Consider the following 22194-nt stretch of genomic DNA (forward strand, 5'->3'; position numbering starts at 1 on the left):
AGAGGAGGTTTGAAAAATCTGAAGCTAGCAAGAAACATTTACACCTTCCAGTATGTGAAGGAATCTGCAGCATGGTTTACTACTTTATTACAATGACTATTCTAATTATCTTAATATTTTGTTAAAACTAATCTAAATAATAGTCTGTAAACATTATAAAAAAGATTCAGTTTTATTTTTCTTACTGATACTTTTTTTTTTTGTGTAAAGCTAATAGTTTTACAACTGACACTTAATTTTCATATCTCTGGCTCTAAGTCTTAATTCCCTTTACTCTTATTCCCTCTCTGACTCGTTTCTCTGTAGCTGATGTCCTTAATGCTTCTCCTGCTCCTAACAGCCAGGAAGGTAAAAGCCACTTGGTTGAGCATTTTAACTGCATGAAATCAGCACTGCATCTTCAGCCTGTTCAATGTGACAGTGTGAATATATAGCTTCTACTTCATATTATAAATGCAAGCAGATATTCTTACATGGCATTGTTAACTGGTCAGGAGCTGTTAGAAGCCTGCATGTGTGACACTTGGTATGCATAAAAAGAATATGGTCAAAGCATCAGGATTATCAAGAATAAATTGAAACCATTCCTTTTGTGACAGCTGTAACATTTTGAAAGACCACATCATTATGAGGCATACTGTTCTCTGAAAAATACGTAGCTTTGAAGAGGTACTTCTATAGATGTAAAAAATACTTGTACATGATGAAAGTAAGGAGAGGAAAGCCAAAAATTGCTGTACAAAATGTTTACATATTTGATGGGGTTAATTGTGCTTCGTCTTTGGCATTTTTTTGTCATTCAGGAATACCAGTTATTTTCAGATGGCAAACTTAATTTATTAGATGGTTTGGTTGTAAAGATCTTCTGAGCACAAAAGGATGGGCTTTAAAGGAAAGGCAGTGTCTTAACCAAACCGAAGCATAAAATTTTTAAATAGAAGGTTACTACTAGAGGATGATGCTCTGACCAGTAAATGCATTATTTTAGCATCTAATTATTCATATAAGATTCACAACACTGTCCACAAATATTGTTAATTCAAGTTAAATTTCCAGTTGAAATTGTTTGGCTTTATGTTTATTAAAATCCCAATAATTTTTAGATAATATTCTTGAAGATCGACCTGAGAATAAATTATCAAGTGATAAACTGCAGTTTGAATATAATGAAGAGACTGCCAAACGACTAAAGAAGGCTGATGGTGCTACTTACAATAATAAAGGAAAGGTAATTCTGCTTTTTCCCTCTTTCTTCTCAGCTGCACTTTCATATATAACCAGGTTCAAAAGGATTTGGACAGTTTAGGTAACTGAGACATGAGATAACAAATGCACTTTAATGAAGAGAAACAATAGAAAGCATGGACAGACACCAGAGAAAATAGCCTAAGTAGAACAAATGCTCAACATACTGTTCAAGAAATGTCCTCAGAGGTTATAGTATATATAGGCTGCTTGGCTGAAAATTAATATTGATAGAACTGAAGATTTCATCTGAATCTTCAGCATCTTTATGCTTCAAAATAAGTTTAAAATACTGCACTATGATATCAGATAATCACAGCACCTCTTATTAAATCATCTGGAAAAAGAACCAGTGTATTGCTGTTTAGTGTTTTGTAGATTCTTCTCAACAGGGATGTGTTTGTTTTGTCTAAATGTTTGTAGAACTGACTGAATAAGGCCTTTATACACTACTGCAGAATCAGTAACAGGTATTGATCAGGAATGTGCGCATGGGAGGGAGATTTGTTAGGTGAGAACAGAAACCATATAGGAAGAAAGTGCTAAAATATTTCAAAGACCTAAGTAAGATACGCAACAGTCCTTCTGCATTCAGTAATACTGTTATTAAATGTTCTTGGTATTATCACTCAGGTTTACGACATGGAGCTGGGTGAAGAATTCTATCTTCCACAGAACAAGAAGGAAAGCAGACAGATAGCCCCAGAGCTCTCAGATCTTGTCATTTACTGTCAGGCAGTAAAGTTCCCTGGTGAGTACACTGCCCTGTTTTATTGCTTTAAGCTGTCTAACTCCTGGAGACTTTATGTTTATGTTTTGAATTAGTTTGAAGTAGTCGAGGAGGTTCTTTCTTCATGATTTGGTAGTCTTCATAATAGCAGCTCCTGGCTGAGAAGCAGTGTTCATAAATTATGTGAATACATACTGTTTGTCATATTAAAATGTTTACAAAAGTGAAATTTGCCAGTCTTCACAACTTAGACAACTGCTTCACTGCCAAATGCCAGATGACAGAAAGCTTTATCTTAAGAGCTCTGAGTTTCCATGTAAGGACCTACTGAATTAAGAAGGAGAATATTCTTAAGGCCTTGAAGGTAGAGTGTGTCACATTTCTTTAAGTGGCCTCTGTTTAGTGTGTTTCACCTTTGCTTCCAGCTGCATTTTCTGTTCTTTCCCAAGTGGACAGGAGAGGAGCCATTTGCAGGGGTAAAGCACCTTTTCACAGGGTGAGTGAGGGCAGCTGCTTGCAGACTCTCACTCAGTCTTCATGGAAGCAGTTATGGAAATCAGAAAATCTTCTTCTGTACACTAGGAAGAAATAACTTTTGCAGAGAAAAGGAGGGGGAATAACTGAAGAGATCACTGATAGGCACTTGTTCAGTACTGAAATACGAGGTTGGGTATATTTTGGCTCATACTATGTACATAAATACTTTTAAATTGGGAATTTATTGTTTATTGATATGTTTAATGTTTTGAATGAAAAATCTGCTCTTTAGTGGAATGGTTCTCTGTGGAAAAATTAGCAATTCTGCCAAATCATGATCTTACACAAACAGAACTTTAATCAGATTAGAGAAGCTAACCAAACATAAAATAGTGTCAAATAGGCAAGATAAACATGCTGAAAAATGGACAGACATTCTTTTATAACTTCAAAAATTGTAGGTGTCACTTGTAAAAATAATGCCTTCTAAATATCCAAATCTGATACTCTTTTTAATGAAATCTGCAATGAGATATATTTCAAGTAAAATATTTTCTTTTAAGGAAAGATATTCAAGATTAAATGGGGATAGTTTGGGTTGTTCCAAGCATTTTGACACATAAAAAATTCTGATGTTCTAAGAAAACTTTGAAGTATTTAATTTTTAATGTAATACTGGTTATTAAAGAAATACCTGCTTTCCTTCTCAGATTTCTTCTTCTTGCTCTAAAGGGATCACGAATAGAACAATTAAGAAGATTATCTTTTTTCACAGATGAACACATAAAGCTGTAGAAATTACTTTTCCAGTGAACTTTGTCTCCTTTGAGACAAATACTGCCTCCTCTGGAGGAATGTAGGCTTCCATGGCCACCATGCCACTGATTGATTGCTGGAGGGCACAGATGTGGTGCAGTGCCCTACCCAGTATTGCCCATGAATGATGGGAGCAAGGCTGCTAGATCCATGACTATGAGCTCTAGTGCCTGTGTTCCTAACCAGCTCAGAAAATGCAGGAGTTTTGGAAATAGGGAGGGTAGAATTCATGTCAGTGTCTGATCAATTGTGTAAATACTTTATTTCTTCTGTCTTCATATAATTTTGTTCTATGTGTACACTTGCCTACATCCCTGAATGTTAAACACTGATTTGTGACTATAAAAAAGGACAAGGACCATAATGTTCACTTACCCTAACCTACTGGGTAACACAGACTTCCCTAAGTGTTCCCTGGTCAAAACAGAATTTATCATGTGTAGAAAATAACATTTCTTGCTTATAAAACCTCTGGTAACAAGGAACCCACCATGGCTCTTGTTGTTTCTGTGCTCCTTGGCCTAACAGTCCTTGCTTAACTTGAATTCCAGTGTGTTGGATATCATTTCACCATTATCTGGGAGGCTGGAGGTCTGTTCTCTTGGCTCACCCAAGCTGAGGGCAGTGGAGCACCCCTGAGCACTGCTGCTGGCACATGGCTCATCCCCTTGGTGCTGAGATCCTTACACAATGAGTAGAGAAACTCAGTACACGAGAGCAGGATTTGCACAATCAAGTGGAGGGGGCAGGGAGCCACCTGCGCTCACCAGCATTAAATTTGTCACCATCATCTCCATCATATCAGATTACCTGCCCCTATAATAGCACTTCTCAAGAAACTAAAGTGAACATAAAAAGGGGCACCCTGCATATGAAAATGCTGTAAATTCCCTTTTAAGGTCTGCAGACCTGCAGACTTTCTGTTGGTTGGAAACACACGGTGAGAAGGTGGGAATCGCAGCTTAACCTGTTATGTGAGTGCGGTGAGAGGGAGCAGGGCAGGGAAGCTTGCAGTCCTCTGGATTGAGTCCAGAAGCAGTAAAGCACTGTGCTTGTGTCTAACACATGAGAGGGGCACTGAATTCTGTAACTTGAAAAACATGGCACAGGGGTTGTAGGGAAACACAGAACATTTACTCTGACGCTGTGGTAGTACAGTAGGATTTGTGTACAGTATGGTGGAATCTGAGCTGATCCTACTTTGACCAGAGTTGGACCAGATGACTTCCATATCCTTGTCAACCTCTATTATTTTGTGATTTGATGATTCTGTGAATTGGTAAAGCTTTATTTTGAAGTCAAATTTAAATTGGAGTGAAAAATGGAGCTTGTGTGTGGGAAGAGATGTGTAACATGCAGAGCATGGGAGAGACTGAAAGGAAGCTGCCAGCTGCAGTGTGCCCTGTGGCCATCACGCTGGGCTGTCAGCCCTGGGGCTCTGCACTGCACTCTGGTGATTTATGAGGTCAGTTTGTTTCCTCAGTGACTGTCTCCACAACAGGACTTTGAAACTGGATCTTACTTGCCAAATCCATTTGATCCATTCAAAACTGGATTTAAATAGTGCTGGAAGCACACAGTGCATAACTCCTCATTCTCCAATTCAATTCATATTCCTTGATCCCAGTTTCTACCATCTTCTGTGGTTTATGTGTATGCTTTGGCCCAAAGAGACAATACATCTCCAACATGGAAAACATTTATGTATGTTCTGAATTTTACTAACCCAAGCAGTTCCATTGAAACTGTGGCATAATTTTAGTAAGTACATGTACACATGCCATAGAGATTGAGAGCTGAAAATTTGCAGCTGTGGGCAGACTTCAATCAGAAGAGGCCAATGTATCCTCTTGGTGATTTACATTTGTGTTTGAAATATTAGTATTAAATCCAGAACTGTCTTTAGGCAGGTGTGAATTGATGTGACTTAAGGTGGAAAGTTTTAGGAGTCACAGTTAGGCATGTAACAGTGTATTTGCTTTGTTACATTCCATATCACAAATACATCTTGGGTTTCTGAGAGCATCCCACATCTCACTGCTGTGGGTGCCAGAATAATTATTGTGCACTTTAATTTTGATCTGCTTTGTGCTCTCTCCAAGTCAACAGAAAAAAACTGACCTTAAGTGGGATTAAGTCTGTTTACTTCACCAGGATTCAGGTCATGACTTTTAATGATTATGTTTCTAGAATGCACAAGTTTGAATAATAGCTATACTAGAGCTTTCCAGCTCCACTCCTAGTATGTATTGGCTATTAAATATGTAATGGATTTTGCACACCTAACTGTATTTAGCAATACTGAAGTATAAATAAACAGAAGAAGAGGAATCTGAAAACATTTTTTGAAGTTAAACTGTTTAACCAACAGCATTTGGACATATAATATTTATAATATTATATCTTTCAATCATGATCTTGCATTTATTTAATTACGTAGGTATTGTAACCTAGATTAATTTCATTATATTCGCTACTGATTTATTACTTCTGTAGGAAAGATTTTTATTTTTTAAAATTATTCCTAGGATGAATACATTGGGACTGTTACTGCATATTTTTTTAGTATCAGTTTGGACCATTTAGTAATTTGATAGGAAGCCTTTACCTTCTTCAAGCCAAAAAGTAAAATGGAGAAAAGTTATATCACACAGAGAGGATTGTATATTTTATTGTTTCATATGGGTTTCTATATACATTATATAAATGTATACATATATGCATTATATATTAAACCATGCATAATATATACATATATAAAAGTGTGTATATATTTAAAGATGTTAAGATTAAATTGTGGAGAAAATACACTGTTTGTCCTGTGTGCTATATAACAAGAGTATTCATACCTTCAAAAATAATGTAAAATATGGTGGAAAATGTCATGCCCTCTTGGTCATGTTTTTTGGCTCATTTATTTTGCATTTATGGGAATAGGCTTGTCAACTCTAAACCCATCTGGCTCTAGCAGAGGAAAAGAAAGAAAAAGCAGGAAGTCCATTTTTGGCAACAATCCTGGCAGGCTGAGCCCTGGGGAGTCAGCTGCTCTTGCCAAAGCATCTGGAAAAGGTAAAGTTAGCATCTTCTTTCACCAGTCACGTGGAATGACTCTGTAATCCAACACATGTAGCAGACCAAGTTGTTAAAGATCAAATACTTTGCAATGTGTAAAACGTTAAACTTTGGAATGGTTTTTCGTTAGCACAGCAGCTATTACAGTACCACTATTACAACTGAAGTGGTGAGTGTGGAATATTAGGATTACTTGATCAGAAATGTGATGCCCCTAATTCATAAGCAATTTGAAACTAATGTACATTTTAAGTATCTTGAAATTTATAGTTTTAAAGACATAAGTGAATATTTTCAAAGTACAAATGAAAGCCAGGACTGCTGGGCTGGTCCAGAAGAGAATTTTTATTGTCTGAAGTAGAATTTAGAGGCCTGAAATTTGGCCAAGTCCAAATGCATAATTGTGCAAATTAGACTCTGTAGGTGATTCAGTTTGTGAACCTGGAAATTGTGCCTCTGCCTAGGAACAGATGTAAAGAAATACAGAGAAAGTACAGGAAAGGCTCTGGAGCAGGAGTAAGACCCAGATCCCCTGACTTTCAAGTGAGTGCCATAAACAGATATTTTGAACTCATTTTCTGGCTCAGGGAGGGTTGTATTTCTTGTAGCCCAAGGGCATGGCTGAAGCAGACAGGAGAGATTTCCTTCTAGAGGCCAGTGTCCTAAAAATTAAGAAGTGTGGTGCCTTATTCTAAAGCATATAAGTATTTTGCTTCCTTTTTCCCCAAATTCTGCAGTCTCTGTAGACTGTTTGGAAAATTAGCAGATGGCTTTCAGTCTTGCCTCTCTTCCTCATGTAAAGTGCATAAATAAGAAGAAGGGAATTTTATTCCTTTATTTCATTTTTTATTCCTTAATTTAATTTTTTTATTCCTTAATTTTTAATTCCTAAATTTTTCCTAACTGACAGATGCCAGTTAGGTATATATTTATGAAAGTGCTTGTTAGCACATCTAATCATGGTATTATTTCAATACTTGGACATTGTGTTTCCTCTCAAGGATTGTTCTTACTGTGTCAGAAGGACTGTGACACTTGTCCCGAGTAGTGTCATTTTCCAGGATCACCTTTTTCTACCATGACCAAAGCACACACACATACTCCACTAGAAAACGTTGCATTTGTGGAGCCTCTGGACCTGCAGCCGTACCTTGAGGGCACTGTTTATTTTCCAGGTCCCTTTGATGCAATGCGGCCGACCTGGGAAGATCCTTGCTCTCCTTACAACTCTCCAGCCTCCCTCAGTGCCATCATAAGGACTCCCAAGTGCTACCACATCTCGTCCCTGAACGAGAACGCTGCCAAGCGGCTCTGCAGGCGCTACTCCCAGAAGCTGATCCAGCACACCACCTGCCAGCTCCTGAGGACCTACCCCGCTGCCACGCGCATCGACTCCTCCAACCCCCAGCCCCTCATCTTCTGGCTCCACGGCGTGCAGCTCGTGGCTCTGAACTACCAAACAGACGGTAAGGCTGCACAAACACAGGGTTTAATGCGTTGGAAATGTGACAGGAGGCCTTAAGTTGTGAATTTGTACTTTCCCTATTTATTTTTCCCTGCTGTCCTGAGGGGACCTTCCTGTACCTGCACTCCAGCCACAAGCAGGTTCATACCACAAGAGTCTGGTCCGTGAGGGCAGTGACTTCAGAGTCCAGGAGCTTTATGCCAGTGCACCAGGTTCTCTGATAACCCAGAAGTGCCTGGACAGCAATACTTCCTTTTTTATTTTTATTTTTATTTTATTGATGAAGGTTGCTTTTTTTTCTCCCAGTTCAAGTAACTCTTATCCCTTCCTGATAATTTCAAGCATAAAAAAGTACTGAACTACTTTTCACTTGGAAGTGCTGCCTTGGATGTTGGTTTAATGTTGGTCAAAACATTTTTTGAATATTTGCTATCCTATCTTGTGTTCTTTCACATTTTCCATGGAGGATCCATTAGGTCATCTACAGTGCTCTACAGAACCTGGCATTAGCTCAGTTTGTTAAAGCATGGTGCTAACAACATCAAGGCTGTGTGTTTGATCCCCAGTGGGCCATTCTCTTAAGAGCTGGACACGATGATCCTTGTGGGTCCCTTCCAACTCAGAATATTCTGTGATTCTGTGATTCATTATGCAGTTCAGGGCACATTCCTAGAAACTTCCCAGAGAACTGTTGTAGGCAAGCCCTACAGCTTAATAAAGACAATGGAAAGGAAAAAATGAACTGTTCTTAGAGTTTTGTATAATTACTGGATAGGTTGGACACATAAATCACAGATAGTTGTGAAAACCAGGAATAGTACATAACTAAAATAGTTTAAAAAAGATATTTCAAACATGACTTTGTCTTCACTGTTGCGGTTTTTCCATTGTACCATTGCTCTCTGTCACTTTTGGCTACCTTAATTTCGCAGATCTTCCTCTGCAACTCAACGCAGCAATGTTTGAGGCTAACGGTGGCTGTGGATATGTGCTGAAACCTCCAGTTCTGTGGGATAAAAACTGTTCAATGTACCAGCATTTTTGTCCATTGGAAAGAGATCTTGATAATAAGGAGCCAGCTATATATTCTTTAACAGTAAGTACATTAAAAGGGAATTTCATACAGGCAAACAGATAGAAGTAGACAATATACAACTACAGTCTTTAACCAGTATTGTAGTCACTTTTTATGCTTCTGAATGAAAAGATTGAATCTTTCAATGTTGCTTCCAAAGGTCAGCATAACTGACAGAAATTGGAGAGGAAAGGAACAAAGATTTGTCTTTATTTCATTGCATTGGCTGATTTGTATCCATAGTTACTTCCCCTGTTTCCTTCACAGTATTTGTTGAAACTCAGTCCTGAAAGCATTTTCCCTGGGACTACACAACTGTGTAAAATTACACATGTGCCTTGATGTTCTACACATTTGTGAACACTTGAAAAGCTGCACGAAATGCCATTATGAAAAGCTGTACTGAGTCTTGAAAAAAAATTTTTTTGTAAGTCATATAACAAGATATATAATTCATGGATTTGTGGCCAAAAAAATGTACTCTCAGAAGCTAGTCCTTTCCAGGAAATGTGTCAGAAAAGTGAAATTCATAAGAACCAGAATTTTCCCAGCTGTGGTAATTGCACACTTAATTCTTGTGTTGTGTATGCCAAAGCAAGCCAGAGCTCACTGCCATCACCCCGGAGTAATGGGGAAGAAAGTGATCCTTTTTGACTGCATTAGTGGTACATTCATTGTGGATTAATGTTCAGATGCCTTGAACAATTGTATTTTTTCAGAGGAAAGATACCATAGCAGTGGTGTTGGGGGTGGGACGGTTGAGGGAGCGCTGCTTTTGAACTTACTGCCCTGGCAATCCCAAAAGTGAGTGTTGTAAAACTGTGCTTAGGGCTGTGCAGAGCAGTATTTGGCTCAGGGTCATGGCAGCTTAGGGATTGCCCCACTAACAGTTCTCTGTGCTCCTCCCTCTGCTGCAGATCGTGTCTGGCCAGAACGTTTGCCCCAGCAACAGCACGGGCAGCCCCTGCATCGAGATCGACGTGCTGGGGATGCCCCTGGACAGCTGCCACTTCCGCACCAAGCCCATCCACCGCAACACCCTCAACCCCATGTGGAACGAGCAGTTCCTGTTCCGCGTTCACTTCGAGGATTTGGTCTTTCTGCGCTTTGCCGTGGTTGAAAACAACTGCTCGGCTGTCACAGCGCAGAGGATCATTCCCCTGAAAGCGCTGAAGAGAGGTACAGCATGAACAGTGCTGGCACCCTCAGCCAAAAGGGTCCAGCACATTCCTGGGTTGAATCCTGCCAGAAGGAAATTTTTAATCAGTTGCATTTTTCTAGAGGAGACAGGGAGCAAATACCAGACAGCACACCACGGCCTGGCAGCGCAGTGCTGAGCTGGGACTCCCAGGGAGCTGGCAGCCGCCCCAGTGGCCTGTGAAAGGTCTGATCCTGTGCTGTTGTGGAGGCAGGGCCATGTGGGACCCACCTGCTCCCATCCTGAGGCTGTGTCACCAGGGGACTGGCTGCTCCCTTAGGAAGCTTGGGGGGATTTCATTCCTGCCTTGTCCTTTGCCCAAGAAACTGCTGCAACAGCAGAGCACTGTGCAGAGGGGAATTGTACTTCTCACAGCCATGGCTCAAGGGGAGTCGGAGAAAGGGTGAAAAAACCCCATCACTAATTGTGTGACACCTGGGGGAGAGAGTTTCCATCTTGCCAGTAGCTCTTTTACATTTGCTCTGTACCACTCTAATGTCACACAACTGTCTGGGTTGCTGTGTGAGGAGATTTGGCCATACACGTGTTTTCCAATGAGAATTTGACCTTGCTTCATTTGTGTTCTGATACTTAGATATTTTATGTATGACTGTACTGAATATTATGGTAAAACAAAGGCAGGTTGCTCTATGAGCCACTCTATGATCAATAGGATTTGTGTTACCCTGTTGTACTGTGTGTTAATGCAGTGCTATTAGAGTGCTTCAAATCCTACCTGTGTGGCAAAGTGTAGCTATAAAAACAGCAAATTTGATTTTTCCGTTTATGAGACTTGTGTCCTAGGATGTGGCAAAGTATTTACAGAAGGATTTTTCCTCTTTAGGCTACAGACACGTCCAGCTCCATAACCTACACAATGAAACATTAGAAATTTCCAGTTTGTTCATTAACAGTCGGAGAATGGAAGAAAGTCCCTCTGGAAACGCACTGCCTGCATCTATGGTAATTTATTTTTTGTTTGTGTGCATGAATTACCTGTATTCTTGGTTTAATAACTACTGTGGTGTGAAGATTTATAGAGCCAGAGTGACATTCTTCATACATACCTTAATGCCTCTTTTTTTTTTTTCTTTTTTTTTCTTTTTTTTTCTTCTTCTTCTTCTTCTTCTTTGGTGGAAGTAAGGTTATCCTACCTGGATAAAACTGTGGGAAGATAAATATGTTTAAATCTTTTCAAAGTCTGGCTCCTCTGCTGTATTTAGGTATAGAATAAGAAATATGCTCCTTGACTGGGGGAGTGTGAATGAGCAGTCAGGTTCAGTGCAGCCTCATGCATTCCTTTGTGCATGAATTGTAAGCACAGCATTTGAGACCAAAAGAAAAAAAAAAAAAGGAAGACATAAATTACCAACAATTTTGAAATAATGAGAATAAAATTGACTTCTGTTATAAGAAAAGATGAACTCTGCAGTTCCATAAATATGTACAGATTTATATATGTGTGCACATCCATTGTTTATATGTGCAAGTATGTATGCATACATACAGGTATCTGTATATATAAAAATATGCATGCATAAATGTGATTTTTGTTTAAAAGCCCATACTGTTAGGTTACCTGGGTTACTTGTGTTTTGGCAACTTTAAAAATGTATTTTATCATTTTGCCAACTCCTAAAGTCTTAGATAAAACCTTCTGAGCTCCTGTGTGTGCAGCAGATACGTTGCAGATATTCCCTCCTGTGAATACATTCCAAATTTGTATCTTGGTGAATTACTAGGGTAGAAAGGAAGAACAAAGAGTTTGGAGGTTGAAACAAAGCTATTGCTTTTCATCCATTAATCTGTATGCTGAAACCAAATATGTGAACTCAGCTAGAATGGGGAATGAGTGGTGGAGATTGGCCCTTTGTCCAGGGGTAGTTTATGTATTCCCACTGGAAATCTTCCTTTTTTTCTTCAGCTTCAAAAGATGATGGAGGCTTTTGGAGGGTTTGTTGGGGTTTTTTAGATGCCTTAATCTGTAGTGTAAGGAAGAGCCATGTATGAACTGAACAGCTTTGCTTTGTCAAGACACTCACAACTTGTGTGTACTGTTTCTTTTAAGCAACCTAGAAATAACATGCCTGTGTAAAAACGTCCAGTAACCTGTTGAATGTTGTCTGAACAGTTGTTTAGCCCGGGAGAAAGGAAAGCTGCCATGACTTACAAAGTGACAGTTCATGGAATTCCAGGCCCAGAGCCTTTCACTGTGTTCAGTGTGAGTGCAGGGACCACGGCTGCACAGCTGCTCCATCAGGTGAGCTCCTGCTGAACTGCAGGCTCTGCATTGCCAGAATCCACACTAACATCTGCTGCACCTCTGTCTCCCTGCACTTCTCACACCTCATCCCAGCAAGGGGTGCTCTTAGAAATGCATTGCTGTGCAATTAATTACACAGCAAACACACAATATAAGCACTGGAATTTTCCCAATAGTGGCATCAGAGAAAGGGTTTTTAATCTTAAGACATATTCCCTATTAGTATTTTAATATTTGGGCATATGCAGATGAGAAAAGCAATGTCTCTAGTCAATGGGTGCTGTGGGTTCTCCTTGCAACAAAGGCAAACATTTCTGCATAGTTCTTTGAACTGAGGCACCGTAGGAACAGAGAGTAAAAGTTAGAGGGCTAAGTTCATGAGTAGAAAAACCAGTTAACTCAGCAGGGATTGTTATTCTAGCAGTGGAAAAAGACTGTACTGTCCTGGGATTATGAATAAATTTTCTGGCCAGCCAAAAAGGACCAAAATAAGCTTAAATAGTACTGCCTTGTCTGGAATAGTTGAACTGCTTGGCTGGGCTAAAGAGAACAGGACATTACCCTGGAGTAAAATATCTGAATAATAAATAGCACATCAGAAATCCTGCCTGCACTGTCAGAATAGTTACTGATTCTTAAAGCTTCCTTATTCATTCTCATTTATAACTACTAATTATGCAGTGTTTATATTTAGCATTCTAATTGTTGTGTGTTGTCTGTCTTAGCTCTTGGCTACCATAAAAGGCACCGAGTCATGCGCTGCAGACTATTTTCTGATGGAAGAGAAAAGTTTTATATCAAAAGAAAAGAGTGAATGCAGAAAACCACCATTCCAGAGAGTGATTGGTCCCGAAGAAGGGCTAGTGCAGCTTTTAAACAGTTGGTTCCCAGAAGAAGGATATGTTGGAAGAATTATCTTTAAAACTCGAGAGGAAGTAAGTCTGTTTTAGATAAATTATTATTTACAAAAGTAGCTAAAAATAGTTCTTAGGGCCACAAAACAAAAGGGCGCTGTATTTGTTTCACTACTCAGTGAGTAATGTCAATGCTGTGTCCATTATTTAAAAACAAACTTAACTCTTGAGTGAGAAGCACAACTGGACTTTGTACACCTGTGTGACACCAGCTGGACCTCCCTGAGCTCAGCTGTGTGGTGTTTATTCATTATGGCTCGGTCACCAGTTCAGTGACTCTGTTTGGAGTGATAGTTCTAATTTAATGCAAATCTCGATGATGCCATGATAGGAAATTAATGTAAAGATAATAGTTAATACCAAAGGATCATAGTAGAACTCCAGAAAACCACCATCAATTTAGATAGCAGCAACTTATCATGTGTCTAGAAAAATTAGAAATAATTTTAATATTAAAGAATAAGTCTAAAAGCCTCAAAAGATGATTAAATTATCATTTATAGGCTAAAATAATTAAATAGGTGATTTCTTTTAATTTAAAGGAGTAAGATTACTTCAGTTTACATTATGAGCAAAGCATCCACAGCTTAAAATATGCTAGTGCCCAGGCTTGTGAGACAGAGACAAAAAAAGCAGGAGAAAGACACTTAATGATCCCATTTTCAGATGCACTTTCTTTGGTCAGTTAGGCAAATAAAAACGCTTGCTTAGTACACTGATTTTATATATATAATATATGTATTTTATATATATATTACAGTGGTGCTTTGGTATACTTCAAACTGAAAAAAATGTATTTTTGCTTATTTTGACAGAACTTTTGATAAAGCGTCAATCTGAATTGCTATTATTTTACACAAGTCCATATTTTGGTTTCCTTTATATCTAATCTTTGGAACAAAAATAACAAGGTAGAAATTTGTTGGTAGAAATAGAATTCCACTGACTGCAGCACTGCCTCTGTCAGTGAATGCTGCCACATGTGTCCTGCCAAGTCGTGTTCCTTCAGAAAATGGGTAAAAATCTACCTGAGCTCATATGAAAATTATGCTGTTGTTCTGTCCTGTTATGTGAGTACCTCAAAGCATTATCCATAATTTTGAGCCTTTCTGGAGACAGCAGCATGTCAGAGCTTGGGCTAGAAATGAAGCTGCAAATCTGACTGGAAAAACAAGGAGCAGGTCCAGTGACAGGGTGCAATACACAGCCCATATTTACAGCTTATGAATCCCAGCTGTGTTCCAAGTTTTCCAATGCTTGGACAGAAATGCATTCTCTGAGAGAAGGTTCAAGGAGGAATTCTGTCTAAAATCTGCAGTAGTCATTGAAAAGGGAGAGAGAAACATGCAGCCTTCCTCTTGCTCCACACCACAAAAAAATGTTCACTCAGATTCTGGCTCTAAATTCTTTTGGCTTTAGTGCAGGAACAAGAAAGAAAAGAACCCTTTCCACCCTCTCCCATTGTACTGGCACCATTACATGACAAAACATCATTTTGTAGACATAAAGGAAGGAAGGATTTAAGGGACCATTTTTGTGAAATAGGATGTTATGCAAACATCTCCATTCCTCGCCTACTATGAAAGGTATTTCAGATACTGATTTCAGAAAACATGGGTATTTAGTAGCATTATTATTATTATTTATTATTAGCCATAGTGGCTTGTCAAACCTCTCTTAAATGCACTTAACAAAATGGACCCAAGGCAACTGCAGTCTCCAATTTCCATGTAATAAAATCCTTGTGTGATAACCAGCTACTAGTCACCTCTCTTCAGTAAATGAATTTGTCTGTCATTTTCTCTGTAGAATTTACATGAGAGAAATGTCTTTCAAGAAGCAAAGGAAGAAGCAGCCCTCAGCTCTGAGGATGACAGCTTCTTTGTTCAGGTACATGATGTCTCCCCAGAGCAGCCACGCACCGTGATCAAAGCTCCGCGCCTCAGCACGGCTCAGGACGTCATACAGCAGGTAAGGGAGCGTGCCCACCTCAGCATGTGGGCTGGAAGTTGGTTTCAAACACGCTAAGGTGGGATTTGTTCTCAGCACTAACTGAAGAATTGATTTAGTAACCTGAATCTGAGAGAATGCCTTGTTTTTTTGTTTTTCTGTTTTTCTGTTTAAACAGACTCTCTGCAAAGCCAAATACTCCTACAGCATTTTGAGCAATCCAAACCCAAGTGATTATGTGCTCTTGGAAGAGGTGACTAAAGAGCCGACAAACAAAAAGTCTTCAACATCTAAACCATCTCAGAGGATTCTCTCTGATCAGGAGTGTGTGTTTCAGGCCCAAAGCAAGTGGAAGGGAGCAGGAAAATTTATCCTTAAGCTCAAAGAACAGGTTCAGGTAAAGATGCGATACTTTGCAGCAGATGTTACAGATGGTGTGTAACAGCTTAATGGGAACCTGCTTTCCATGCAAGGGGGACACAAAGGCATGAGAGCAGGTGGAGAGGACAGACTACAGCAAAAAGCAAATTTCCTCTTTTCTCTGAACCTCCCTTACTTATTCCTTTGCAAAACTGCATCAGTTATGTTCAGCAATACAATTCCCTCACAGCCTGCAAATCCAGAGCAACCTTTATCTGCTACCAGCTGTTTCTCAAAACCTTCTGGCTGTGCATGCCATGTTCCCTATCATAATAAAGGACCATTCAAATGGGCAGAACTTAAAAGCTACTGGAATAAAGTCCCCTTTATTCCTGGCCAGTGAAAAAGTTGTTCTGTTGCTTTATCTCAGGCTTTAAAAAATGGCAGGAATTAAGCACATGCCTGCTGGGAGAAGGAGCTGCAAACATCACCAATGCACAGCTGCTGTTGCTTTAAAGTAACTGCATTATAAGCAGAGATTACCAAATTTGCTAAACACATCTTTAACAATGAGTAATTTTTAATTAATTTATTCAGAACAAATTTATTCAAACTTCAGAAGGAAGTGCCTGGATGAAAGCACAGCCGTACTCAATTCCTAAAGGGAGGCCTGCTCAGCAGTATGTCAGGCCTTTTCATATTCATTCCTTATTTCCCAGCGAACAAGCAGCTGTTAAACCACCTCTGTGATCTTTTATAATTTTTGCAGGCAGCACGAGATGACAAGAGAAGAGGCATCTCCTTCACCAGTGAGCTGAAGAAGCTGACCAAGTCGAGCAAGCAGTACCGGGGCTTCGTGTCCGACAGTGGCCAGGGCAGGGAGGAGAGAGCCGCGTGCGCCCTGGCCTTCAGCGACATCATGGAATAGTCCTGGCACAGCCTGCCCAGGTATGGGACAGAGCCCAACTCTGGGCAGCCTTTCAGAGCAGCATTCCCAGAGGATTCCGCTCCCAGGCTGGAGCTGAGCAAACCAAGTGAGGTACAAGCATTGGCAGAATGATCCAGAAAAGCCTCAGACACTGGTGTGCGCAGGCACGATGACATCAGGAAGGGCTCCGAGTGAACCAGAATGGTGGTTTCACCCACTTTCTCTGGCCATTTAATCCAAAATGTTGCATCCCAGTTGATTTTGCAGTTCTCCTTTTTCTCAACAATTGTGCTCAAATAGCAACACTCTCTTACTCTTTTGCTCTGGGCTATGGCAAATGGAAGTGAGCAGTAGAGTTTTTATTGTTTTTTGTTATGTCCTGATAATAAAATCATCAGGAATGGTGATCTCTTTTTTAGCTAGAACAAGTTTGTAGTGTTAATTTCTGTCTGTGGAAATCTTGCCAGAAATGTTTAAACATTTACACTATCCTTTGTGTATCTCTTCAATTTCTTCCATCTTGCTTGACTTCAAACAGATGAAATACACAACAAAGACTGTCCCATTTATTTGGAGATAGTGCTGCCACTTGCCCAGCACTGTACACTAACCAGACACATGCACAGTGCTACTACAGCACTGTGACAGCTGCTGGGAAGTTGCAGCTCATTGCAAATGAACTAGGAATCTTTTTCAGTGTTGATAATCCCACCTCACTGATGGCCAATTTAAGATTTTTTTTTGTATACATCTAATTATTAAAGCATTATTTAACATGTACTGTAATGCTGCTGCTACGTCACTAAATTAACAGAATTTAAGCACTGTTTTCATTTGCAAAGTATTTCAAATAGGAAAGGATTAATTTGATAGCCTATTTCTAGGCTGCTATAAAACCCTAATGCATTAAAACAATCTGAATTCAAGGAAAGCAAAGTAAATTATGGGAAAATCAGAGTCACTTTCCCTCTTCTGCATTTGGCTGGGTTTTTGTTTTGATGGGGTTTTGTTTTGTTGTGTTTTCTTGGGGTGGTTTTTTCCCTTTTTTTTTTCTGAAATCCAAATGTGGAATTTACATGACTGAATCCTTCTGCAGTGCCTTTGAAGGATCCTGCTGCGGACTGACCTGGTCAGAATTGTGTGCCCTGTGCTACAGATGCTTAATCCAGGCAGTGCTGCTGGATTAACATCCAGACTCTGGGAATCCTAAATGGGAGGCTGTAGATGGGAAAGGTGCCTGTCAGCTCTCGGAAGATTCCTCTCTTCCTGTTTCTTCACATCTGCAGATTCTCCATAGGCGGATGGAGAAGTTTTCTTGGACTGTATGTTGTAAACAAACACGTGTCATCATCCTCCCCTTTTTAAACAAAAGATAATTTTAGCTTGTTGCCTCTAAGGAATCAGAAGGCAGAGAACCAGAGTGGTCTTTTATGTGTATTATATTAAAATAACGCACTTTTACCTGATGATTACTGTTAAACACTGTGTTAAGTGATTGTAAAGAGATTTAAATATACTGTAACTTCCTTTGCATATCTGTTTAACTTTGGTGAATATACACAAAACACTCAAAATTATTTATGGTTTATCTACGTTAACAAAATAATGTACAATACCTGAGTATACCTTACTGGTAGTGAGACCTTGGCAAGGAACAACATTTTCTTCTTATAAATTTTTGTTTTCCAGGTTTGTGTTTAAAGAAAGAATATTTATTATCATGTTTCAAAGTACATGCCTTTGTATAGTATATTTATCATATACTACTTTTTAGAAAATGCAGATTTTTTTATCTTTCTCTGGATTTAGAGGAAAAAAATGTTGGAACTTTTCTGGTTCTTTCTTTTCAGCACAAGATGTTTAATACCCAGTACTGACCAAATTAAAAACAATGCATTGATAAGTGTAATTAACATTTCAAAATTTTGAATTCAAACCACATTTTTCCATGGAGTCAGGAACTGTCTTTTTACTTGTCTGTTAAACCCAGAGAGTATAAAGAACTTCAACTCTTGACAATTCTGTTTACATAGCAACACTGTTGTGAAGTTTTACTTGTGTGCTGAATTCATCTTTTGTTATCTAAGTTAGTTATGGTAGTCTCTTATTTTTCCCTCCATGGGAGTTACTGGTGTGTTTAGTTATTTAAAATAATCCATTACAGGGGCACAAATTAAACAACTGCTGCCATCAGCCATCCCCTTCATCTCCCACAAGAGGAGTGTCTATGGGGAACAAACTGCTCTGCACATGTTTTTGTTTCACTAGAGCAAACCCTAAACAGAGGAAAGAAGTTACAGGCAGTAGTCTCATGACAGCTAATGCCATTCCCCCCATGAATAAGGAAGTGAAATAAAAGAAAACAGAATTATTAACTGGCATATAAACAAGCAGACAGAACCTGCATTCTGTCACCAGAAACTATGAAGTCTTTCACTATACACTACAGAAAATGCCTATAAAGTAGCCATTTACCAAAGCAAAAAAGTGCCCTCTTGAGGTCACTTCCAGCTTTCAGACAGACATACAAAAAAGTCAAATTTCTCAGTGGCATATCCTCACAGAGGCGATGCACTTCCCACTGCTCATCTTTCACAAAAGTTAAGTTTTGAACTTAGGTACCAAATCAGCATTTTGCCATCATGGCCCAAGTCAAGCCCCCAACAAGCGCATCCTGTCACTCATTTCCAGGCCCAGCTGCAGCAGCCCCTGTGAGGGACACGTGCTCCCTCCTCACCCTCCCAAGGGAAAGACTGAGCCCCAGCAAAATGTTAAGAAGTGACAACTTACCATAGCTCTATATGCATCATTTGCTTTGGATACTTGGGAATTACTGGGAAATACATCAACCTGCTGCACAGTTCAACTAATGCAACCATTTTTTAAATGTTAGTTTCATTCTCTCTGTTACTTTAACACAGCAGCAGTTTGATGTCACTGAGAAATTTTTCCTTTTGGTGTTTTTATGGCATTTTAAAAACACTTAATGCCCTGTAGTTTGCCCTTGCCTGCTTAGCTTTTTATTTCTTGTTGGTGTGGTTTTTTTGGGCTGTTTTTTATCTTTAGCCACTCTGAAAATTCTTAGTATCACCTGTAATATCACAGTAGACTAGCAGACACCCTTGCTAATTAGTTGGATTCAGCATAGAAAGTTCTTATACCCATTTTGTCATCCCCTAGTGCTTTTCTGTCACATAGATTTAAAATAAAAATCATGGGGAAGCAAAGGGGACATCAGTAGTCATGTCATATTGTGCACCACAGGCCTAACACTAGCCTGAAGTCTTGTGGACATTTAAAATCAGCAGTTTTGTACTATTTTTGCAAATACAATATTTCTAGCTGTGGGAATAACTTATTTATGTAAGTATCTTCATCATCAATCACAGTTAAAACCTCCTTTGTCTGCTCTTTATCACAGTGAAAGAGAACAGCAAAATATTTGGTTTTATTTAAAAACTCAAACTTTGTAGGCATGTAGACATCTGGAACTGTGTAAGACTAATGAACCTGTTCCAGTATTTTCATTAAAATACACACATCACTTAATTTGAAGTGTTGGTAAATATCCAGGTGAGCTTTTCTTGGTGAAACATGATGCACTTTAGGGTGAATTTGGGAAAGAACTGCAGTGCCCTTCCTCTTGCTGGTTCCAAGTAGTGGAAATACACCACCAAGAGCAAGGGGGAGTTGTTAGCATTTGTGACAGCCCAATTAAAGAGCTTTCATGTGCTAAGCTGTTACACTAATAGGAATGTTTATTCTGTTTAGCCACAGATTTTATTTCTGCAGGAATCTGTCCATACATTCCTATGACAAAACTGACAAAATAACTTTGTCCTTTTCCATGCTTTTGGCTGAGTATGGACATCAATTAGGAAAATACATTCATTTTTACATTACAAACTATTTACAGGAAGCAACTTCCAGGATAAAGTTTGAAAGAAAAGAATGTAAATAATCAACATCTTCCAGAAACATGCAGTCTCTGAGCAGTAGCAGGCCTTGCACCGCACACTTTTCAGGTGGAAATCTCTTGCTTCTCCTGCTCCATTGCCTATTGGCAAAACCACAAAAGTATTCTATTTTGTACTATTTAAAACCTGCTCCTTTTCTACCAGTTTCTGACCCTTTCCTGTGCAGCACATGGTGCTTGCAGTGTGTGACTGTCAGAGCCAAAAGCTGGGCAGTCACAGAGCTGTGTGCGTGCAGAGCTCTCCGTTTGTAGGAACCGGGGACTCCAGGAGCTGCTTCCTCTGCCGCCCAAAGGGCTTCCTGCTTCTGTCTCACTGACCCCAGCAACAGCAGTCAGAACTCTAAAAAATACCATCTCAGCTTTTGGGCTTTTAAGCCTAGTGACACTTTTTTCCTTGCTTACAAATATTACCAGGTGAGGTGTCTGAATAGCTGCTTTTAGGAAGGTGTCTGCTAGAACTCACAGGCTTTCGAGAATTAAACACTTCAACACAGAAATATCCAAATATTTCAACAACACTTTCTCTTCCATTCATCATTTATTTTCAAAAAGAGAAAACTGCTGGTAGCTTTAGAGGCTAAGTCTGCAGCTTCTGAAACTCAACTGTCTTTTCTGCTCTTCAAATGCTTCAATTAACATCTGGTGTTTAATCACTGTCTGTTACTATTCCACTGTAAAACTCAGTTTACTTCTAGGGTAGCCCACTAAATGTACCAATGGTGGCAGTTTTTTCCTGTCTGTGATAAATATTTTGTAACTTAAATAGTGATAGACATTTGGCAGAGTTAGCAAATTAAACACAAAAATAAATAGCAGTAAATAGATTTTGCTCCAATAGATGTATAAGCTCTTTCAGAATGACTTGTACAGTTGTCTTCCTCTGCCTCTTCAAGCATGTCAAAATATTCTGACAATGCAACATCACTATGTGCCAGTCTTTATATGTTTGGAAATTATGTAAAATGAACAATTTTAAAAGAGACTTTTCCACCTGGACTGTTTTCTCTCTGCTGACTTGAATAAACTGTATTTGTATATGTTGTAAAAAAATAAATGGTTTAAGATGTTGAATCTTTGTTTTTGCTTTCCTGAACTGACAAAGATACTGACAATTGGCCCCCTTGGAATTTTGCAGAATTTAAATCACATCTGTATTTGCAAACACTTAACAATTCAACTAAAAAGAACTCCTCAAAATGAATGGGAATGACAGCATAGGCAGACAGAAATGTGTATAATCACTAGTGTTATGCATGCAGGTTTGTAGTCCACATAGTAAATATAATATAATGCATAGGTATTTTATATGTATAATATAATACATAGGTATTTTCTGATCCCTTAATACACAGATGTCTGTTCTAAAAATATTTGTAAATTATGTTTAATTACTTGGTGACCTAGTGTGATCAATACTGGAAATGTATTAAAAGAGAAATAAATTAATTGTAAAACTACCTAAGAAACATAAAACAAGGATAAAGGACTAAATACCCTAGAGAAAATAAGATATTTTCTAACTTAAAGGAAAGCTTTGCAAAACTTACACACATACCATTATCACATCACAGATGAAGCACTGCAGAAGTGCATTAGCTGTCAGCCAGGGACAGCCCACTACTCACCTTTAAATTATTTCATATATTTCACCTGCTCTTTGCAAAGCAAACATGTAGCTGAAAATGGATTCTAAAACAGTCAGACAATAAATAATATTTGGAGAAT

At 38.9% G+C, this 22194-nt stretch overlaps 1 protein-coding gene across 1 annotated transcript in view; it reads left to right on the forward strand.

The window, feature by feature from the left end:
• The window catches only part of PLCE1 (phospholipase C epsilon 1), a 116117-nt gene extending 94577 nt beyond the window's left edge, over positions 1 to 21540 (forward strand). Inside the window, exons 20-33 of the mRNA XM_059477058.1 lie at positions 1104 to 1228; positions 1879 to 1996; positions 6206 to 6337; positions 7516 to 7806; positions 8738 to 8901; positions 9798 to 10059; positions 10923 to 11041; positions 12210 to 12338; positions 13067 to 13276; positions 15065 to 15226; positions 15384 to 15602; positions 16335 to 16513; positions 17590 to 20152; positions 20203 to 21540. Coding sequence (XP_059333041.1) covers positions 1104 to 1228; positions 1879 to 1996; positions 6206 to 6337; positions 7516 to 7806; positions 8738 to 8901; positions 9798 to 10059; positions 10923 to 11041; positions 12210 to 12338; positions 13067 to 13276; positions 15065 to 15226; positions 15384 to 15602; positions 16335 to 16493 — 2090 coding nt within the window. The 3' untranslated portion in view covers positions 16494 to 16513; positions 17590 to 20152; positions 20203 to 21540. The remainder of the gene's footprint in view (positions 1 to 1103; positions 1229 to 1878; positions 1997 to 6205; positions 6338 to 7515; positions 7807 to 8737; positions 8902 to 9797; positions 10060 to 10922; positions 11042 to 12209; positions 12339 to 13066; positions 13277 to 15064; positions 15227 to 15383; positions 15603 to 16334; positions 16514 to 17589; positions 20153 to 20202) is intronic.
• The last annotated feature ends 654 nt before the right edge of the window (positions 21541 to 22194 follow it).

The sequence above is a fragment of the Ammospiza nelsoni genome, chromosome 8 (assembly GCF_027579445.1).
Source record: "Ammospiza nelsoni isolate bAmmNel1 chromosome 8, bAmmNel1.pri, whole genome shotgun sequence".
Lineage (NCBI taxonomy): Eukaryota > Metazoa > Chordata > Aves > Passeriformes > Passerellidae > Ammospiza > Ammospiza nelsoni.